The 22,846-nt window shown below is 42.1% G+C and overlaps 1 protein-coding gene across 6 annotated transcripts in view; it reads left to right on the top strand.

Annotated features, from left to right (window-relative positions):
• The window catches only part of RALGAPA2 (Ral GTPase activating protein catalytic subunit alpha 2), a 184,077-nt gene that overhangs the window by 141,230 nt on the left and 20,001 nt on the right, over nt 1–22,846 (top strand). For 5 of the 6 annotated variants that reach the window (XM_077933545.1, XM_077933546.1, XM_077933550.1 and 2 more), the window contains one exon: nt 11,475–11,596. The exons of the other annotated variant lie outside the window; for it this stretch is intronic. In XM_077933545.1, coding sequence (XP_077789671.1) covers nt 11,475–11,596 — 122 coding nt within the window. The remainder of the gene's footprint in view (nt 1–11,474; nt 11,597–22,846) is intronic. 6 annotated transcript variants of the gene reach the window in all.

The raw sequence follows: 22,846 nt of genomic DNA, 5'->3' as shown, positions 1-22,846 counted from the left end.
CCTATCAAAGACCACCTGGAACTTTTGTTAAATTAAACGTTGAGAGCAACGTTGAGGCTTAATACTGTAGCAGAGCATGGAAGTATCTGTGGTTTCCCCCAGTTCTGTGTATTGCCTCATTCAATACATTGTTACAGTTGTGTCCATTTAAAAAATGTCCAAGGAATCGTAAAATGCTATAATTTACAAAAGGGACGGTCAATGTGGTGCCTTCCAGGTGAACAGTGCAAGTATCTCTAATCTTTTCAGACCGAAACATGTATTAGGGGACTCATTTCTTAATATTTTATCATGTATTTGCATGGTGGCAGTGGTCCTGTTGTGACCCACCTGGAATTAGGCAGTAACCCATCAGCTGAAGCCCAGTGCTGTGGTAGATGCTATACACAATGCCTGTTCCTTTAGTTATGAAAAGTCACAGTGTGGTGCACAGGTTAGATGAAAGATTGTCAATCTTTTCACGTCCTTGAGCATATTTGTTGCCTAATCGTTTACTTACATCAGTAGCTGGCAGAACAACAACAACAACAACATTTTATTATTTATACCCCAGCTTCCAAAAAAGATTAAAAATACATTGAAATGTCACATGTTAAAAACTTCCCTAAATAGGGCTGCCTTCAGATGTCTTCTAAATGTCAGGTAGTTGTTTATGTCTTTGACATCTGATGGGAAGGCGTTCCACAGGACGGGTGCCACTACCGAGAAGGCCTTCTGCCTGGTTCCCTGTAGCTTTGCTTCTTGCAGTGAGGGAACTGCCAGAAGGCCCTCGGAGCTGGACCTGTGTCTGGGCAGAACAATGGGGGTGGAGATGCTCCTTCAGGTATACTGGGCCGAGGCCATTTAGGTCAGCACCAACACTTTGAATGGTGCTCAGAAACATACTGGGAGCCAATGTAGGTCATTCAGGACCTACATCGTATGGTCTTGGCGGCCGCTCCCAGTCGCCAGTCTAGCTGCCGCATTCTGGATTAGTTGTAGTTTCCAGGTCACCTTCAAGGTAGACCCACGTAGAGTGCATTGCAGTAGTCCAAGTGGGAGATAACTAGAGCATGCACCACTCTGGCGAGACAGTCCGTGGGCAGATAGGGTCTCATCCTGCATACCAGGTGGAGCTGGTAGACAGCTGCCCTGGACACAGAATTGACCTGCACCTCCATGGACAGCTGTGAGTCCAAAATGACTCCCAGGCTGTGCACCTGGTCCTTCAGGGACACAGTTACCCCATTCAGGACCAGGGAGTCCTCCACACCAGCCGGCCCCCTGATCCCCAAGAACAGTACTTCTGTCTTGTCAGGATTCAACCTCAATCCATTAGCCGCCATCCATCCTCCAACCGCCTCCAGGCACACACACAGGACCTTCACCGCCTTCACTGGTTCTGACTTAAAAGAGAGGTAGAGCTGGGTATCATCCGCATGTTGATGGACACCCAGCCCAAACCCCCTGATGATCTCTCCCAGCGGCTTCATATAGATGTTAAAAAGCATGGGGGAGAGGACGGAACCCTGAGGCACCCCACAAGTGAGGGCCTAGGGGTCTGAACAGTTATCCCCCACCACCACTTTCTGGACACGGCCCAGGAGGATGGAGTGGAACCACTATATAACAGCGCCCCCAGCTCCTCTAGAGAGGCCAGAAGGATGTTATTTTCTATTGTATCAGTCGGTTAAAACCTGGTGTGAGCTCTCTCCTAGCACCCTTCACTGGGTGCTTGGTCACCACATAGGTTTTGTGTGGCACTACAGTGAGATTGAATGACATGAGAGTTTAGATTTCTTATTCTGGATTTGTAACAACAACCTGAAGAATGAAAAAATAATAATCATTCGCTGCCATGTTGAGATTTCCACCAATAGGTATCCTACAAGATACCTGAGTTTGCTTGAGAACCTGAGATATGGGGATAGCATGATATGGGTGACCTGGCAGCTCACAATGTGATGTGGAATGGAGAAGCATCTTGCAGCACACCACTTATTGCACTTACTCAGCACCACTGTGCAACAGAAAACAGTGAGTTAAGATTTGTGAGCTAGGTTCTAAAACTTGATATTCTATGTAGCAATCAACTCTTGATATTCTATGTGGGCAATCAACTCTTTATTTCTTAAAACTTGTACACTGCTTAGTAAAGGGGCGCCAGGGGGTGCTGTGGTCTAAACCACCAAACCTCTTGGGCTTGCTGATCGCAAGGTTGGCAGTTTGAATCCACATGACGGGGTGAGCTCCCCTTGCTCTGTCCCAGCTCCTGCCAACCTAGCAGTTCAAATGCATACCAGCGCAAGTAGATAAATAGGTACTGCTGGGGTGGGAAGGTAAGCGGTGTTTCTGTGCACTCTGGCTTCTGTCACGGTGTTCCGTTGCGCCAGAAGCGGTTTAGTCATGCTGGCCACATGATCCGGAAAGCTGTCTGTGGACAAACGCTGGCTCCCTTGGCCTGAGAGCAGAGATTAGTGCCACACCCCATAGTTGAATTCGACTGGACTTAACCGTCTAGGCATCCTTTACCTTACCTTTACCTTTACACTACTTGATTGTAAAAAGCCTCAAACTCTTGCACACCATGGCTTCTGAGAGATAGCAGGATTTACTAGGTGGGTCCAGGAGGCGGTAAATATGGCAGGGGATAGTTCCTTCTGCCTCGAAGGAGATGGTGGTACAGCCCCTCATGAAGTCCTTCCTGGACCCAGAAGTATGTGACAACTACCACCCACTCATAAATATCCCCTTTTGTGGCAAGGTACTTGAGGTGGTAGCCATCGAGCTTCAGACTCCCTTGGGAGAAGCAAATTATGTATATCTATTTCAGGCCCAGTTTTGGTCAGCCTGATTAACCAATATCAGGAGGACAGGGCAAGGTTGTAAATTTTCCTTGCTCTCAGCAGTTTTTGATGCCATTTACCATGGTATCCTCAGGGGTTGGAACCTGTAAATGCAGTGATATGATGGCTCCAGTCCTACCTGTGGAACCCTATCCAGGGAGGTCCTGCAGTTCACCTGCATGGCACCAATGCTGTGGGGCCCTGAGTGCTCCATCTTGTTCCCCACTATATGAAGGCACTGGACATGTTGATTAGGGGATTTGATTGCAGCGACATCAGTATGTGGACGACCCCCACCTTTATTCCTCACTCTCTTCTGAGCCAGGTGAGGCCATGCACTTGCTGGATCATGTCCTGCTTGTGTGCTTCCCATAGGCATCTGGTTGGCCACTGTGAAACAGGATGCAGGACTGGTTGGGTCACTGACCTATTCCAGCAGGACTTTTCTTTGGTTCTTATTGCTTAGAGGCTGCAGCTGCTGCAAAATGCATCTGCCAAATTGTTGGCTGGTTCAGCTGCTTGGAACCATAGTCCTGAAGAGTTTGCATTGGCTGACAACATGTTGCTGAGCTTAATTCAAGGTTTTAGTGCTTTTGTACAAAGCCCTGAATGAATTAGGATCTAGTTATCTGAAGAAGTGTCTCTCCTGGCCTCGTGTTAAGATGTGCTGGCAGGCCCTTTATGTTGCTTCAACCCTAACTGAAGTCCAAAGTCGTCTTAGTGCTGACATCCTAACTGGGGAAGGTACTTCCATCCTTGAAGTACAGCTGGTATGGGCACTGTAGTTTTCAGCACTAGCCCAGGGAGCCAACTTGAATATAATATTGGGGGGCCAGGTAAGCCCTGCCTCACATAATTGATCACATGGTGTGGTACACTCAGCATTTGAATGGCAATGCCCATCAACTGGGGGGAGCTGGCCTCCTCTAATATTTTATGGGGGGACGAAGGGACCTTGGCCCCTAGGAGCTGGTTCCCATGGCACCAGCTGAAAATCAGTATATTCCTCCAGTCCTTTGATGGGGATGTGAGTAGATACAGAGCCACTCGTTTTTATTATAGGGACAGGAGGAGATTCCACAAGTGTAAAATTTATTATTTTGCTGACTGAGCTTACTGTGCCGATTTGTATTGTTTTGTGTGAATGTGATTGCTTGTCACAAATGGTGGGATATCTATTTTACAAATAAATAAAATGTGTTGAGAGCTTAATCAAATGCAAATAAGAAATTAGAATAGGAAATGTTTTTAATGTTTTGAGCTCGTAACATGTTGGATCAAATCATTGTGGAAACAGTGCAGATTATATTTTTATCTACATATATGTCTGCTACAATCAAGAAATATTTTAATTTAAATGAGTTAAATAAAATAAAAGTAAGCAACAATTAACAACATTGATACTGTGTTTTAATGCATAAAAGATGTTCATGCGGTTCTTGTTAACTTTAGAAAGACTAGCTAGTGTAATTGAAGTGTAACCACCTGGTAGGAAATTTTGCAGTTAGCTGCCAAAAAAGACACAGACTCTGAGAGGACCAGGTGTTCTGTCAGGCCTTTCTGATTGTTACTGTGGCGTAAACAGCATGGGTTCACAGTATGGCTAGGAGACTAGAAGCTGAGGACTTCCCCCCCTAAAAGTGATTCTTGTCTTCAGTCAATGCCTCAGTTTAGTATACCAGTAACTCTGTCCCTGAACATCTACTTTACATTGGTTGATGCAGCAGCCTTGTTCACATGTCATACTAAGGCAAACCAAACCATGGCCTAATACAAATGCACAAGCCCCAGGAGAGACCCACACTAAGTCATCGTTTAGCTTGGTGAGCCATGCAAGCCAGGCAATGTAAAAGAAAGCAACATTCGAACAGAAAAAGCTATACAGAACATCAACAGATCAGTAGCTCCAAATGGCTTAGGTAGGTGAGCCAAGTGTTCCAAGGTTGTGCTGGCAAACTTCTGTATTCTCAAGAGCTGTTTTATTTTTAGGTAGCAGTCTAGAAATCACAAGTATCTCACACACCCCATTACATCAATACTTATATTTGTGTAATTGCTAATAGGTTAGGTCTGGCATATAGGCTTTCTGCTGCTATTGCTGGTGAAGAGAAAATCTCAAGGTTGATTGAGCTGGGAGCACATTCCTTCATGGTCCCAGATATGATCAGTCAAATATTTAAAAACGAGAACTGGGAGGTGACAACTCACAGTGAGTCACAACAGTGGCTCTCAAATATAAAATCAAGGGTCTCTCAAATTTCTCCAACTGGCTTTAACCTAGTGGCATTCTTGTGTTTGCCCTTCTAATGGTTAAAAGGTATCCTTTGATTTCAAACCTGAATTGGTTACTGTCTAGTTCACTGATGGCGAGTCCATTGGCCCTTTCTGGCCCACAAAGCAGTTTCGTTCACCTTTAAAAATCAAATGATGTATTTTGGGATAGAGGAGTATATTTTCTTCTTGGGAGTCTGTCAAGAAAAATATATGTCCAAATGACAAATAAGCAACTGCATGAAACATAATCAACTTGTTAGAAAGGTCATTAACTTGCTAGCGAATTTTGAAAAATATGTATTTCAGCAAGGCTGTTGAAAAAATAAAAGCCAAAGATGTAAGGTTTGGTTTCTGTTATATATATTAATTATCATTCAATTATCACCTAGCAGGTTATTAAATAACAAACTACCGTATATAATTGCAGAACATGACCAGCAGTAGCTGTAAATGCACTGATTTATCTTCAGTTTGCTTTAATTCTGGACCTTTGGAATGAGCATGCAGCCTTTTTCTGACACTGGTGTCCTTTCAGCCTTGCATGAGAATCGACACCTGCTTTGCACATAGGCAAAGATTACAGGTGCCAAAGCCCCCTTAGTACTTGTATATCTGGGAAGTTACCATGGCAGACTTCACAATCATGCTACCTAATTGAAAACTGTAAGTCACATTAAGATCTCACTTGATACGCCTTACGTGTTGGAAAACTCATTAATTCCTGTTGCATCTTAGCAAAGCTTAATTTAACAAGCTGTTGTTTATGAGATATTAATACCATCATAAGAAAGTCCCCCCTTCAGATTTAGAGGGTGGATATACACAAGTGCTTTTTTCAGGAGACTTGTGTGACAGCAGAACAGGCAAGTGATTTGTGATTCTCAGCTTTTTCAAGAACACCTCTCCCCATCGGCTACTTAACTATTATATTTATTGAGGGTATATCACAGGAGCATTACAGAGTCCAGTCTTCTCTTTTTCACATTCATGGACTGTTTGGGGCAACTCCATAAATTGTTGGACTACGTGTATTTTATTCAGTATTAAATAGAGGTTTGTACCTATGGCCTCTGTGGGTCTTTGTCCTTCCTTCCTACCACAAAATGGATGGGTAAGTCCAGTCAAACTTGACTATGGGGTTGCGGCGCTCATCTTGCTTTTAGGCAGAGGGAGATGGCATTTGTCTGCAGACAGTTTTCCGGGTCATGTGTCCAGCATGACTTAACCGCTTTTGGCACAATGGAACACCATGATGTTTTCCTTCCCGCCACAGTGGTACCTATTTATCTATTTGTGCTGGTATGCTTTCGAACTGCTAGGCTGGCAGGAGCTGGGACAGAGCAATGGGAGCTCTGTTGCGTGGACTCAAACTGCCGACCTTCTGATTGGCAAGCCCAAGTGGCTCAGTGGTTTAGACCACAGCGCCACCTGCTCCCTTTTTACTATTGTTATATAACAGAAGCAATAGGACTTCACTTCTGTCCCCAATTGCAGCTACAGTTGTACCTTGGAAGTCGAATGGAATTTGTTCCGCAAGTCTGTTTGACTTCAAAAATGTTCAGAAACCAAGGTGCAGCTACCAATTGGCTGCAGGAAGCTCCTGCAGCCAATCAGAAGCCGCGTCAGCTGCATTGGACATTTGGGTTCCAAAGAATTTTCGCAAACCAGAACACTCACTTCCGGGTTTGCAATGTTCGGGAGCCAAAATGTTTGATTTCCAAGGTACAACTGTATATATTTTTTTCCCTTGGTTGAGGAAGCTTTACTGTAATGTGGCCTCTCTTGCATTTCAAAATAGACCATCATGCAAGTGGACAAACTGTTCAAGAGAGGTGCCAGAAGTGAAAAATAGTCATCTCTGAAGTATCTGGTAAGGCTATGTGTACAGCAACACACCTCCATGTTCAGTTAAGGTTTAGTTTCTAAAGCAAATACATTACTATTGTATTAATCCAGTCATTTTAAAATTGATAATATTTGAATATAAAACATATCCATCACATAAACGTATATTAAAATTAGACAAAATAGAACACAAACGACACCAAAATTAGATAAAAGCAAATACCCACTGTAGATAATTAGTATCAAGGGAAGCTTTCACCCCCCAAAAATTGTTGGTGAAAGTTATGCAGAGACATTGTCTGGTGCAGTTCTTTGGGCCGGGAACCACTGTGGAAAACCCTAATGGCTTTTTGCTGTTTAAACTGAAGAACAAGGGGAGCTTGGGGGAAATCCTATATTAGTGCAGCATGCTTTTGAGCAGTTGTTGGTATCTGTCTGTCTTGAGAGACAATGGAGTGAGCTTCCAGGTGGGAAGTCAAACTACTGTGTTAGCAGCACCCAAGTGACCTCCCCATGGCACAAGCCCGGGCAGAATGGGTGTAGCCAGGATTTGGGGGGGGCAGAACCTCAGTTAAGTATTTTTATTGATTTAGGGGGCAGCTGCACCCCTACCCCCCCCCCCCCGGGTACACCCATGCCAGGCAATGTGGATGGAGGTCCTGGGCTGCCCAGATGACAAATCTAAAGACATATTAGTACATAACTAAAGGCACCCGAGGTTCCTGAGTGCTCATATTTCTGGGAAATTAAGTTGGTTGGATCCAAACTGGCAGTTGTGTGGAAGATCCATGATCAATATATTCTGCTTTTAATAATAATAATAATAATAATAATAATAATAATAATAATAATAATAATAAGCTATGTGATAATGCTGATGTGAAGACCAGAGAAACAATGGGAGAGAATGTTCCTTTAGCTCCCTTATTGTTTGCCTGATCTAAATTGCTCCTTCTCCAAGTTGCTGTTTGCTCCACGAGGAATAGGAAAGATAGAGACACAGGTACTGTAGCTATCTTTTCTCCCTCTATAGTAAATAGCAGCTTCACCTGAGCAGCAGTTTACATAAAAGAAATAGTTAAATATCTTCTATGAGTCCCACTCCTCTATATTCAAAGCAACCCACTGAAACAGTAGAGTGAGAGACCTAATCACTGATATCCCGTATCGTATCTTCTTTGGTCATCAGATGGAGATCTTTGGGTGAGTGAAAGGGTGGGCAAAGATGTTTATTAGCAATAATTTAATGCATGCTATATACTTTGACTCAAACCTGAAAGTGTGAATGGAGCAGGGGGGGGGGAATTTGGGGGGAGTGACCTTTACCTCTCAAACTCATTCTTAATTTCCTATTTCAGATAAGTTATCTAAAGTTGCAGCTAAAGAGTGATTGTGTTGGTAGTTTCTTAGAAAAATATTAAGCAACTAAAGAAGACACATCTAAAACTATTGCTGAGCCATCTTATTTTTCCTTTATGTAAACTGCAGAATGATTATGTGGTACAAAGAGAGCAAGTCATTACTTATTGTGTTGTTATTAAGCTATTCTGTTATCTGTTAAGGACTATTGAATTGCACTTATCCCAAGTGCATACAGAATTCCCCCAAAAGATTTTCAGTTAAAACTACACAGTTGTGGTTGCTACTGGACCATAACCAAGGTTGTGTACTTTGCATTCAAAGTTTCACATCTAAATAACCTGTGAAGGATACTTTTTAAGAATATGACACAGTGAATTTATTTACAGTGCTTGGTGCAGTCTTCTGATTGCTGTAAAATTATGTTGAAATAATGTCCACAGTCTCTCCAATACCTTTTGTTTAAATTATGTTAATTTTTACAGGTTAATGTGGTATCATTCTTCTTTGAGTTTTCTGCCTTTCATATAACCACCATAGTTTTGTGAAGTTTGTGACTGCAATCACGTATTTAAACTACCTGTGTTAAACAGATTTGTTAATTCCAGTATTCATAGCTAAATGGCAGGTAGGGTAGACTAAAGGGTAGACTAAAGTTTATGTTGTCTCACACAGCATGGCTTTCTCCTCTTTCCATTACCCTTGTCTCACTTTCTCCTCACTAATCTGTAAAAAAATAATGTATTCATCACAAGGGTGCCTCTAGGCATCATGTGGCTTAGTGGAGAAAATAGTTGCTATTCTTATTCCAGCAGACATCAACCCACCTAAAAAAATTACTGCTGTGAGTACCATCGGTAGTATTCATTGGGTGATGATTATCAATAAAGTTAGCAAAGAGTAGACCTTAGTTTGTCTCTCTGTTACAGAAAACACTATAAAACTATCTGTGTTCTTAGTTACTAAATGTCTACGAGACTAGTTATCTGGCACAGAATGGTCAGAAACCAGGATAAAACATTAACACGTTAAAGAAAGGAGGAATAAGAGGAATTGGGGAGCATTGCTGTTGCATGCAGCTTTATGGTAAAAGAAACGGATCAATGGAAGCAAACATCTAGGTATTCAGCAAATTTGTTGATTTCCAAATATTGTCAGGAAGGGATGCAGTTGCTCATCATTTTTTTACTCATGAACATTTTTATATGCTTTAACATTATTAATTTTATTACAACTTGAATTAATTTGCCAGTCTTGCTGCCTTAGGGTGCAGTGTTTAAATTATACATGAGCATTTCCTCCATTTATTATGCTGGATATGAAGTCTTTTTCATGGGATTTTATTAGGCGCAGCATGAAAAGAATTTCCAGTTTATCTGCCTCCGTTGAACTGAGCCCATGAGCAGACTGCATACTACAAGGGCCAAAGAGGAATTGAGAGTGGATGGCAAGTCCACAGAGGTCCACAGGCTCAGGTGGTTTACAGCCATAAGTTTAGCTTAGCTCTTCCAGTAATTTGTCACGCCTTGGTCTTCTCCTGCTGCGCCAGCACGTGCCAGCTTAGAGACAGAAAGTCTGTGCACCAGACGGCCACTCAGGCCTAACGTCCTGCTGTTCAGGACCAGCGGCTTGCTGTGTCAGTGTGGAAGAGAGAGCCCTGGCAACAGCCAAGTGCTGTGCAGAATAAGCATAATGAGATGTGAATGGCATCAGTCAGTCCCTTTAGAAGAGGTGCTAGGCGTGTGCATCCTCTCATAGGAAGTTTGGGAGCCTATTCATTAAGAAGAGTCACCAGGAGTTCAGCCTGTAACAGTGAAGCAACCCCAAATACACTGAGGCTAGTGCTTGTACTGTCTGGAATGGGTTTTGAAAGCAGAAAGCAAATAAAAATGCCATGCTCACTTTCATTCCTAAAGACACAAAGTTATTTGAAATATGTTTTCATTTTGGGGCCCTTCCATGTCAGGTTCCTTAATGTGGTGATCAGTTAACTTGGATACTACACTGTATAACTGAAAAGGACTGCTGGGATTGTCCTCAAGGACATACCTTTCAAACAACGAAAATGACACTTTTCAGTTCAGATGGTAGGAGTCACATAAAACTAAGCTCTTTTCTCATATTTAAAAATACTAGGAAACTCTGGAAACTTGTTTTTAAACTGAGTGACAGGGAATGACATTTCATACTGGCTGTTTGATTGTTTAATTCACAAAGTTGTATGTGAGATACTTCAATCTGTTGTAGATATTTTTTTTTTCAAAATGTTACCCTGTTGTTTGAAGTGCATGATTTACTTTCAAAGAAAACAGAAGCTGCACACAAAGCGAGAGATTTGCTCTCCCCCCTTCGAAAAGCTATCACAAGCGGGGGTCCTATTAAGACAGCTGGAAAGTTGCTTCAGCTTGTTCCGCTTGTAAGTTTTATTGGTGACTGGTTTTTGATTATGCATTTGAATGGCGCGTGTTCCAGGTTGCCGCGTTTTAATTAAAAGGCAATACTGTTGGTTTTAGATGCTTTGTTGTCAGCATAATTAAGACTGAAGTGTATACATGCTCTATTTTTTTTAAAAAAGAGAATTGAATCCATCAAGAAATAAGAAATTTCAGATGCGTCAAATGAATCTTCTGAAAAAGCTTTAAATATGACTTTATTATACTTTCGTATACTTCTATATTCTTATGAATAATTGGTGTTTTCATACTTTAATTTTTCTTATCATTTTCTTTCCTATAATCTGTAGCTCAAGTTTAAATATATTTACATTTTGAAAAAATGATCTATTATATAGGGAAAATATATGGGGGGCTTCTGTTGAGTTTATTGGCTATGGCAATTTTCCTTATGGTTACATAATTATTTTCATTTCTCATTTATAAAGTTCTCAAATTTATTTTGTCAATCAGCCTTTTTAATGAAGAATGAAAAAACACTACATTCATATAGTGCTTATATTTAGCTGTCAGAAAAATGTTTGGGGTTTTTTTTTTGTTTTTTTTTTTTTGTTTGTTTTTTTGAGAAATACATTTTATTGAAGTCCTTAGAATCTTGTAGCTTTGTCAAAACTCTGACAACTGTGGCTCGGTTTTAATTGGAAAATGCATAGGTTGAATATAAGTTCCTTTGGCTTTGTATCTGTAAGAGTGCATTTCCTTAACCTGCTCCCAACAGTTATGAGGAAAGAGCTCTGTACCTTGAAGCAATAATCCACAACCACAAAGAAGCAATGACATTTGAGGATTTTGCTGCTCAGGTCTTCTCTCCCTCTCCCAGTTACTCCCTTAGTGGATGTGGTAAGTCTTATCATGTTGTTGTTTTTATTATTATTATTTTAACCGCTGAGAAGCACTTGAGCAGCAGATGTACACCTGCTTTTCACTGATAAATGGTTGCAAATTTAAGAAGAGCTTTCTCCCTCTGAATTAGCTAATGAATATCAAAAGAAATGATGACATTCATTTTAATTTGTTTTGCATCAGAGCTGTTCACTCGGTTCCTTTCTTCAGCTATCCTGTTAACCCCTGCATCTAGCAAGGTTAATGAACTTTCTCTCACTAATGTGTTCTGGTTCATTCAGGAGTGTGGGCTTCTTGCTGAGCTGAGAATATGTTGTGGAAAAGCTATTCGTGAATCAGTGCATACTAATCGAAAAATAGTTCCTCACAGTAGAAGCCATTGCTACTAATGCTAAATGGGGATTATGCTTCTGCAGTGCTTGGACCAAGGAGTAACACTGGTGGGGGCGGGTGTAAGGGCAGGGTTTTGTCAGACAATCATAGTGCCAGTATGTGTGCGTTCTACACATCACAAAGCTTTCAAAGTTAGTTAAATGAGTTTATTTTAATTATATTTACATGTGTGCTTTTTAAAGAAACCTTTTGTTTTGAGGGTTCATTTCATAATCCATTGCTCTCATGTACAAGGAGAACACAAGGTTAACCAGATGGATTTCTAAACATAAATTCCTTTATTCCCTGTTTATACCCATTTTGTGAAACTGACTCTTTCTAATTATATTACGATGCTGCATTGGATTGTTGATGGATTATCTCAAACCCTGGTGAATGTTCTGCGTGTCTGTTTTCTTTCTCTCATTCTAACTGATCTTTATATCTGAACTAAGAAATATAACAGAAATTAAATTTACTGAAATGAATCACTTGACAAATAGAATCAGACACGCATCACTGTTTAACATTACTGGCTTCAGTCCTTGAGCTTTTCGAGCTTTGTTAAGAGATAAGAGGTATTTGCGTGTACTTGTACTGGTCGCCAATAGCAGCAGGCAGAAGGCTTTGGAGATAAGCAAGCTGGCAGAAGCAAAGAGGAACCAGTGCTATTTACATAATCACACCTCTGCTTCCTGGAGAGGCGTCAAGAGACAGGAATGGCCTCTATTGATCTTTGTTGAACTGGAATACTAAACAACATTAGAAAAGCTTATAAGTAAAGCTTTGATTAATATTTTCTTTATTAAAAATGTGGAACAGCTATGAAATAAACCACACACATAAATACTCTTGAGACAAAATTGTGTCATTTGCTGCATAAAAGTATAATTCTTATACTAATTTGGATATTATCAAGAAATTTAGCTGGTTACGCAATTGAAAATAACAACAGAAAGCTCTATTTTTTTTAAAAAAATCACCTACTTTAAGTCACTTATCATAGCTACCTTTGTGTAGTTCTAGTATGTATTGGACATTGTGAAATAATAAAATTAGATGCATTGGGGTCAGTGAACTAAGAACCAGTCTTGCATCCTGCTTCAGATTAATAGGTAAAGGGACCCCTGACCATTAGGTCCAGTCATGACCGACTCTGGGGTTGCGGCGCTCATCTCACTTTATTGGCCGAGGGAGCCGGCGTACAGCTTCCGGGTCATGTGGCCAGCAGGACTAAGCCGCTTCTGGCGAACCAGAGCAGCGCATGGAAACACCATTTACCTTCCCGCCAGAGTGGTACCTATTTATCTACTTGCACTTTGAAGTGCTTTCAAACTGCTAGGTTGGCAGGAGCAGGGACCGAGCAACGGGAGCTCACCCCATCGCGGGGATTCAAACCGCCGACCTTCTGGTCGGCAAGCCACAGCATGTTTAGACCACAGCGCCACCCGCGTCCCGCTTCAGATTAATACAAGATGTTAAATAACACACCTGTGTGTCTTGTATAATTCCCTTTTGCTATTCTGAGGTTTAAATAGCTGGTCCTTATGGAGTGAGGCTCAACTGACTGCACTAGTTAGAAAATCATTGATCCAGCATTCCTACTATTTTTGTGCATTTAACTTTTTTAAAAGCCTTAAATGTTTAATATCCCACCAAATCAAAACTTTACAACAACTTGCAATTTATATTTCAAAATAATTTAAAGTGCAACAATGTTATAAAAAGATAACTAAAATAGCAGCACAAGCCAACAGCATTAAACAGATTTAAAGAAGATTAGAAGTCTGGCACCACAAACACATAAGGATTTGGCTCTGCATGAACCTAGTTAGGGAACAAATTCCAGAAATGGGATGCACCACTGAAAAGGCCAGTTTCCCCAGTTGGCATTTCTCATCTCCAAAGGCAGAGTTGGAGAACACAGGATTGACAATGACTTCAATATTCAGGCGGATTCCTATGGCATTAGAGGATCGTTTAGATACGCAGATCCTAAGTCATAACCAGATCCTAAATCTCAGGGTTTCTAGAGCAGCAGAGTATTAAAAAGGGGGTGTTCAAATGCAGAAGGTTAGCTGCATCTAGATAAGAAGCTATTTTATAACAGAAGTCATAAGCTTTTTTTTCTGAACCCAAGTTCTGAAAGTATAAAGAAGAAATTCAGTTGAGCGGTTAAATTTAATCCTATAAAATTCTAATCCATATGTGTGCCTTCATTTAACTTCATTTTGTAAGAGTGTTCAGTGCTTGGTGGGCTAAATACAACGCGCCCAGCTTGACCTGAGGGGCGGAGAGAGGCTGCGGGCACAATGCTCCTAGCTGCAGCTCCTCCATCCCCTGAGGCAAGCCTGGGAAGGGGAAGAGAGGCTCCTTCTGCGCCCTGCCCCTTTGGGGCACGCCCCGCTCCCGGCCCTGCGTGGCTGAATATATACGTAAAGAGCATGGGGGAACCCACTTGTGTCAGAAAACATGAGGATAACTTAAAATGCACATGTATTATGTAGAAGATGCATAAAAGTTTCTCTATGATACATGATTTTAGTGTTTTTATATTTGACCCAGTTAGTTGACTATATGCTAAATATGAGTTAGCAGAGCAGTGCAAAGGATAATGCAATTCTAGAAGAAGAAGAAGAAGAAGAAGAAGAAGAAGAAGAAGAAGAGGAGGCGGCGGCGGCGTTTGGATTTGATATCCCGCTTTATCACTACCCTAAGGAGTCTCAAAGCGGCTCACAATCTCCTTTCCCTTCCTCCCCCACAACAAACACTCTGTGAGGTGTGTGGGGCTGAGAGACTTCAAAGAAGTGTGACTGGCCCAAGGTCACCCAGCAGCTGCAGGTGGAGGAGCGGAGACGCGAACCCCATTCACCAGATTACGAGACTACCACTCTTAACCACTACACCACACTGGCTCTAGACTGCATCAGCGGAAGTAATGGTACCACTCTATTCTCCCCAGCCCATTGGGTTTAGCTCCCATAGGAAAAAACAGTATTTGTACTATAACAGCTAATACACACATGCATAATTGTGTAGTTGTGGTAAGCCTTAGTAACCAGAAACAATGTTCCATAAAAGTTCAAATAACTCAACCAGATGTTGTTAGCTGGAGTTTATGGAGTTTGTAATCTAAGTATGTCCAATTGTCAGCGATGCTGAATGTAATCCAACAATATCTGTAATCCAGATTGAAGTGTTGTCAAGATGCAGATGATACCAGACTCCATATCTCTCTTCTATCTGAATTGGGAGAAGTGGTTGAGGTGTTAGGCTGGTGTTTGGATCAGGCGATGGGCTGCATATAGGCCAATAAATTGAAGCTGAATGCTGAAAAGACACAGGGGTTTCTCTTGTCTGCAAGATGGTGGGACAGCCTGTTCTGGATATACAGTGGTACCTCAGGTTAAGCGCTTAATTGGTTCCGGAAGTCCGTTCTTAACCTGAAGCATTCTTAACCTGAAGTGGACTTTCCCATTGAAAGTAACGGAAAGTGGATTGATCCGTTCCAGACGATGAAAAACACCTCCTAAACCAGCAATTGAACACGAATATTACTGTCTAACAAGACCATTGATCCATAAAATGAAGGCAGTAATCAATGTACTGTACTATAAAATAAATAAGACAGTATTTTAAATTTAAAAAATTAACATTTATATTTTTTCTTATGTGCATTGATGATAGTCAGTTTGGATGGGGGGCTTTTATCCATTTCTGAAGTCACACAATCAACCAGTAGCTGAACTAGGTTCCATAGTCACAAAAGCGAAGTCACAAGTCAGTCCCATAAAATGAAGAACAAGTCACAGTCAAAAAACCGAAAAAGCCACACAAACTAAAATGCAAAAAGGAACCAGACGATAAAAAGCAACCCCTAAAACAGCAATTTTACATGAATTTTACTATCTAATGAGGCCATTGATCTATAAAATGAAATCAATAAAACAGTACAAAATTAAAATGTGATTCAATCACAATCGGCTTGGCTCCCGGCATTCGCGGAGGCCTCAGAGAGCTCCGTAGGTCCCGCAGATGTCCGGGCTTGGCTCCAGGCAGCGGCAAGGCCTCTGAGAGCTCAAACAACCTATTTCTGGGTTACAATCGTTCATAACCTGAAAAAACATAAGTGGAAGCGTTCGTAACCTGAGGTACCACTGTAGATGCTCCTGGAGGCTCAGGTGGCCTCAATGGCTAGGAGTGCCTTTTTCCAGCTACATCAGGTCTGCCACCCATAGCCCCTTTTGGACAGGAATGATTTTGCCACTGCGCTCCATGCTCCAGTTAGATTGGATTTTTGCAGTGCGCTGTATGTGGGGCTGCCCTTGATAATGAGTAGGTCCAAAATGCAGCCACCGGAATACTGGCTGGGGTTCCATTTAGATAACATATGAACCATGTTTTAAAACAACAATGCTTTCCAGTTTGTTTCAGGGCCTAATTCAAGGTGCTCATGTCCATGTTTAAAACTCTACGTCTCAGGCCTCCAATATCTGAAAGATATCCTTCCCTACAGACCCTCTCCGGTCTTAAGATCAGCAGAGGAGGCCCTCTTCGGAGTTCCACTGCCTTCAGAAGCTGCTCTGGTAGCCCTCGGAAGTGGAGCTCCCTCTCCACAGAGGCGTCTCTGGCACCTGCACTATACTCTTTTTGGTGAATGCCAAAGATACACCTCTTTAAGCCAACCTTTGGCACCTGAGGTGTTGTTTTTTTTAGAACCCACCCTATTTTTGTGATTGTAAGTTGCTGTATACTGTTTTTAATATTGTATTTCGCATTGTTGTAACCTGCCCTGGAACCTTAGGGTGAAGGAATAACAATATCGCACAGTAAGGCACGATGTTGGCTACTCCTGAAATAACTTGATGCAGAGCTACATAATAGAACATTTTAACCTAAAATTCATGTGCCAAAGTTATGTGGCATCTGAAAATCCATATCCAAAAACACATTTTTAATATGGAAATTGTAGTTGGTCCTTCAGAGGGTTAACTGAAATGGGCACACTGGACTGCTGAGAGGACTGATCTAATCACAGTCATCTCCAAGTGCATCTGTTCATCATGAGGTCATTCACGTGCATGCTAATGATTTGAAAAATAAAGAATAATGCTCAGAAAAAATAAAGCTAATGCAACTCTTTTGCCAGTTGCAGAAGCAAGACACACGCTCTGACTGCTGTCACCAAACTTAAGAAGAAATTGGAATTCACTGTAATTTGCTGATAATTTGTTTACTATTACAGAATAATTGAATAGCATAGCTGTTTTGTGGATCTATGGATATCACACACAACGTTCATAAGACTTACGTTAAATGCAAATTTGATCGTCCAGAATGCTAAGTTGTTTTTGCTTAACATAATAAATGTATATTCCCCTATTTCTAATACATTAAAGCAAAACAAACTTATTTAAGTATATCCTACATAATAATTAGCTCTATTCTTGTGATACTTAATTATAGCACAGCAAACATCATTTGTTTTAAAGGACTATAGCCGATTCTAAATATTGTCGTTGGAGTTTGTAATTAATTTAAATTCTAAGTTTCCCCCCCTTCTCTCAGCTATACTCTTAACCAGGCAGGTGTTAATTTAGCTTGTGCAGCTTCAAGCTGACTGAGTAATTTGATAGTGTTTTTGCACAGCACAGTTTATAAATCTAAATAAGCTTTCTCCTAACAAAATGGCTGCTTCTCAGCTTGTAGGCTAGGTGCAATACTGACTGCTGGTTTTGGATGATACGTTTGTTGCCCGTCCAGACAAGCTATTTACTTAGCATTCATCCTGATTCGCTAGCACAAAGCTTATGTAGAGAGGTTATTCAGCATTCATTCTGATTTCTGTATGGATCAGTTATACAGTGGTGCCCCGCAAGACGAACGCCTCGCAAGACGGAAAACCCGCTAGACGAAAGGGTTTTCCGTCGCGGAGGCGCTTCGCAAAACGAATTTCCCTATGGGCTTCCTTCGCAAGACGAAAGCCCATAGGGAAATCTCCGGGACAGCGGGGAAGCGCAGCGCATCTTCCCCACTGTCCTCGGACCTCCTCCGTAGCCTGGCAGCGGGAGGATGTCTCTCCGCCCCTGCCGCCAGGCTTCGCCAGGCTTCTCTCCGCCCCCGCCGCCAGGCTTCACTCCCACCCGCCAGCATTTTAAAATCGCCCCGGATAGCGGAGAAGTCCCCCGCTGTACCGGGGTTTTTTAAAATGCTGGGGGTGGGAAGAAAAGCCCCCCCCCCCAGCCTTCAGAAGAGGTCGGGGGACAGACTGTCCCCGGACCTGGTCTGAAGTCGGTTTCCCTAGGAACGCATTGATTGATTTTCAATGCATTCCTATGGAAAACCGTGCTTCGCAAGACGAAAAAATCGCAAGACGACAAAACTTGCGGAACGAATTAATTTCGTCTTGTGAGGCACCACTGTACTACAATGAGCATTTGTCCTGCCTTTATCCTGATTTGATGTGTGTACAGGTATTCCTGTACGTCATTTGTTCAGCCCACACTTTTCAACACATTTCTCCATCACTTTCCAAACTGCAAAAAATCCAGATTTTGTTTAAAAGTTGATTTATTGAGCTAGGGCAACATAATTATTTAATCCACTTTAGATGCAGAAATATTCCAACTCTATGATTCTATGATATATGCTTGAATCTGACCTGGAAAATAGTGATATTCTGGAGGCTTCCCTGCTGCTGCTTTGTGGATTGCTACCAAACAACGCTCAAATTATGGGGAAAGGTAAGGAGGCCCTTAATGAAAAACACAATTTCATCTTCTGACTCCTCCAAAGTAGGCAATTTGTGCCCCACGGCTTCCGTATCAATAGTTAATGGGTCTGTCTCCCCCTCCACCACCCAGTAATTCAGCTACCGAATGATACAGAAAACCAAATTCTATAAAAATGCAAGCATAATATTACTTGAACAAAACATATAATACAGGCAGCCCCTCGTTTACACGTGTTCAGTATGTGTGCGACCATGTATATTGTGCCAAACCTGGAAGTGACCTGGAAATGTCATAAAGAGGTCACTGAAATGCCACTAAAAGGGTGGGGTGGGGCAGAAGGAGGTGTTTTCAGGCTTTTAGAATCATATGCAATTTCTCTGCCCCTGCCCCCACTGTGCCTCAGAACATAATCCCCATGTAAAGGGGGGGGGGGCTGCCTGTACTACAATACATTCACAAGCACTTGTTTCCCAAGATAAGCTCTTTGTATAAACACGGGTATGGGACGCGGGTGGCGCTGTGGGTTAAACCACAGAGCCTAGGGCTTGGCGATCAGAAGGTTGGAGGTTCGAATCCCCTCGATGGGGGTGAGCTCCCGTTGCTCAGTCCCTGCTCCTGCCAACCTAGCAGTTTGAAAGCATGGCAAAGTACAAGTAGATAAATAGGTACCGCTCCAGCGGGAAGGTAAACAGCATTTCCGTGCGCTGCTCTGGTTCGCCAGAAGCGGCTTAGTCATGCTGGCCACATGACCCAGAGCTGTACGCCGGCTCCCTCAGCCAATAAAGCGAGATGAGCGCCACAACCCCAGAGTCGGTCACGACTGGACCTAATGGTCAGGGGTCCCTTTACACTTTACCTATAAACTAAGCATGTTGATGGGGAGTGATAATGTGCCCACTGGCCCTGCTCCTGATGTTGGATGCCATGTCAGTGTGACATCTGAAAGGAAGTCTGTGTATGCACTGGCTCTCCCACAGGCAGCTGTGCTTGTGTAAGTTCCACTTTTTAGAGCGCAGGTATGGGGCCAACAGGTGCCATTCCCCTTCCATGCATTCAGTTCTACATGTAGCCAACATGATGCCCTTCAGATGTTGTTGGACACCAATTCCCATCAGTCCTAGCCAGCATGGGGGGCACTGCATTGGCTCACCTTGATTTAGCCTATGCATGGAGGTTACCTTGTGAAAAGTAAGTTAAATGCTCGAAGGATCAGGTCTTCCTAAAGCTGGAAGGTATATTCTTATACAAGAAGCTAGGCATTAATTTCATTCTCCCTGTTTCTCATTTTTCCAACATTAAATTCAGTTCACATTTCTGCAGCAATTTGCGATTGATTTATTTTTAATTCTCATGAGAATTACACCATTTTCATGAGAATTTCTCCTAATAAACACATATTTGTATGCATTTTTGAGTAGTGCACATTTTTGCAAGCAATTTCTACTATATAATGCATTTTTATGCTACTTTCATTGGTGGTGGTGGTGGTAGTAGTAGTAGTAAAAAAAAGACATTCAGAATTGTGCCACAAATCTGGCTCTTAATTTCTACCAACACAAATACAGAAACATAATTTTCCTTGTCTAACAGCAAAAAGCACAGAAACTCGCACAGAAACTCACAGAAATTCTTTTTGTGGCTAAACTCAAATGTTTTTCATGGGGAACCTTATATAGAGGTCATAATGTGAACAACATCCTCTATAGCTGTTTTACAAAATACACAGAAACACTGTTCCAAGGGCAGTTCCCTCTACTGGCCATCCAGAAAAGCAGAGGTCACAACACTCAGTCTTTATTCTGTAAGAGCAATTCTCCATGGAGCCAAAATAATTAAATATTATGTATTTTTATTTTTATGCACATCTCATCCTTTTATATGCATTTTTATAAACATTGGTTGGAAAACTGCATCACAAAATTTAGATAAGTGTGGATGTTGAAGGATAGGTGTGCTTTGGTTCTCATATTGTTTTGGAAAGTGTAAGTTTGAAAATGATCACTGCAGATGGTGACAGCAGTCACAAAATTAAAAGACGCCTGCTCCTTGGGAGAAAGGCGATGGCAAACCTAGACAGCATCTTAAAAAGCAGAGACATCACCTTGCCAACAAAGGTCCGTATAGTAAAAGCTACGGTTTTCCCAGTAATGATGTATGGAAGTGAGAGCTGTACCATAAAGAAGGCTGATCGCCGAAGAATTGATGCTTTTGAATGATGGTGCTGGAGGAGACTCTTGAGAGTCCCATGGACTGCAAGAAGATCAAACATATCCATTCTGAAGGAAATCAGCCCTGAGTGCTCACTGGAAGGACAGATCCTGAAGCTGAGGCTCCAATACTTTGGCTACCTCATGAGAAGAGAAGACTCCCTGGAAAAGACCCTGATGTTGGGGAAGATGGAGGGCACAAGGAGAAGGGGACGACAGAGGACGAGATGGTTGGACAGTGTTCTCAAAGCTACAAACATGAGTTTGACCAAACTGCGGGAGGCAGTGGAAGACAGGAGTGCCTGGCGTGCTCTGGTCACGAAGAGTCAGACACGACTAAACAACTAAACAACAACAAGTTTGAAAAATTCAGTTTTAAATGTAAACTGAATCAAATTTCTCCCCTATCCCTGCAAGCAGCCAATGTGCCAACTCAAATGTGCTGTCTTCTCATGCAAGTGTGATATCTCAAAATTTGCAGCGGGGTCTATTCATAAATCCCATCTCTCCATTAGGATTATATAATAGAGAAGGATGGCACAGGGCAGTGCCCACCCACCGGATCCCCCTCAGCCTCCCTCCAGCTGGAGGGAACCCAAGGTCACAGTTGCTCCGGCGTTGTTTCCTGCCCCCACGGTGCAGCACGCCCCCACCTGCCCCAGGCGCCCACGGGGCACACTCTACCACTGTACAGAGGTAGCTGAGCTGCACCCAGAACAGATTACTACTATGTGTTATACATGAAGCTGCCCTTGAAGACTTTCTGGAAATTTCACTTAGTTCAGAATGCTGCTGCTAGACTACTAACCAGGGACAACTTTGAAACCCATTCAGTCAGGTTTGAAAAATCTTCACTGGCTACCCGTCTGTTCCTGAGCACAATTCTACATAAGAATCTGAGTACCTTCAGAACCAGCTCCTTCTGTATGTGCCTGCCTGATCAGTGACATCTTTGTCCAAAGCCTTTCCTAGTTGCCACCTATTTAATATCTGATAGCAGGGGCACCAAGAAAAAAGGCCCTTTGGTTATGGAGTTCACCCAGAAGGTTCATTGATGCCAACTTTGGTATCTGTTTGGTGTTAGGCAAAAACCTTTTTTTTTTTTGCTCCATTTTTAAAGCTGAAATTAACTGAGATTGATTTTAACTGACATTCTAAGTCTATATCTACTGTATTTAAAAATCTCTATTTTCTTGTTAACAAACCCTGATAGTAGTCATACTTAAGGTTGGGGGTATAAATCTTACCATACATAAATAACTAAAAAATTGAAGTTCTCAATCCAGTGTTGTGAAAATTGTGTATCCCATGCTAGGGATCATTCAGGAAGGAATTGAAATACAGATCTGTGTTCAGTTCTGGTCACCTCCCTTTAAAAAGGATATTGTAGAGCTGGAAAAGCACAACAAAAATGTTCATGGGACTTAAGCAACTCCCTTTTGAGATAAGGTTGCAACATTTGGGTCTTTTTAGCTTAGAGAAGAGGCAAGTAAGAGGAAGCATGGGGGACTTTCTGGAGCTGAATTGGGGAAGGAAGAGGGGCTGCAAGGAATGAAGAGGGACGAGAAGGACCATTGTGTGATGTTTGAAGGCACCCATAACTTTTTAAGACAGCCTGAACTAAATTCCATCCATGAAGTTATGACATCCCACTGGCAGTTTAGTCTTCAGAGTATTCATCTCTGTGCTATTAGACACATTCTGTCTGTACAAGCATTGCAACTTGCCAGATGGAACCACCCCTCTCCTCCCCACCACTTCTTCTGAACCTGAGATGATTTCTGGAGGTGTGAGAGAAGGAGAGGGGAGTAAGCTTCATTGTGCAAGTGGGGTTCATTAGGGGAATCCATCCCATGTTCTTATTCTATGTATCGGGGTGGGGAGAATTTTTTTTTTATTAAAGTAAGAAAGGGGTACAAATCTGCTCTATTAAC

The sequence above is a fragment of the Podarcis muralis genome, chromosome 8 (genome assembly GCF_964188315.1).
Source record: "Podarcis muralis chromosome 8, rPodMur119.hap1.1, whole genome shotgun sequence".
NCBI lineage: Eukaryota > Metazoa > Chordata > Lepidosauria > Squamata > Lacertidae > Podarcis > Podarcis muralis.
This window is presented reverse-complemented; position numbering and strand designations above follow the sequence as displayed.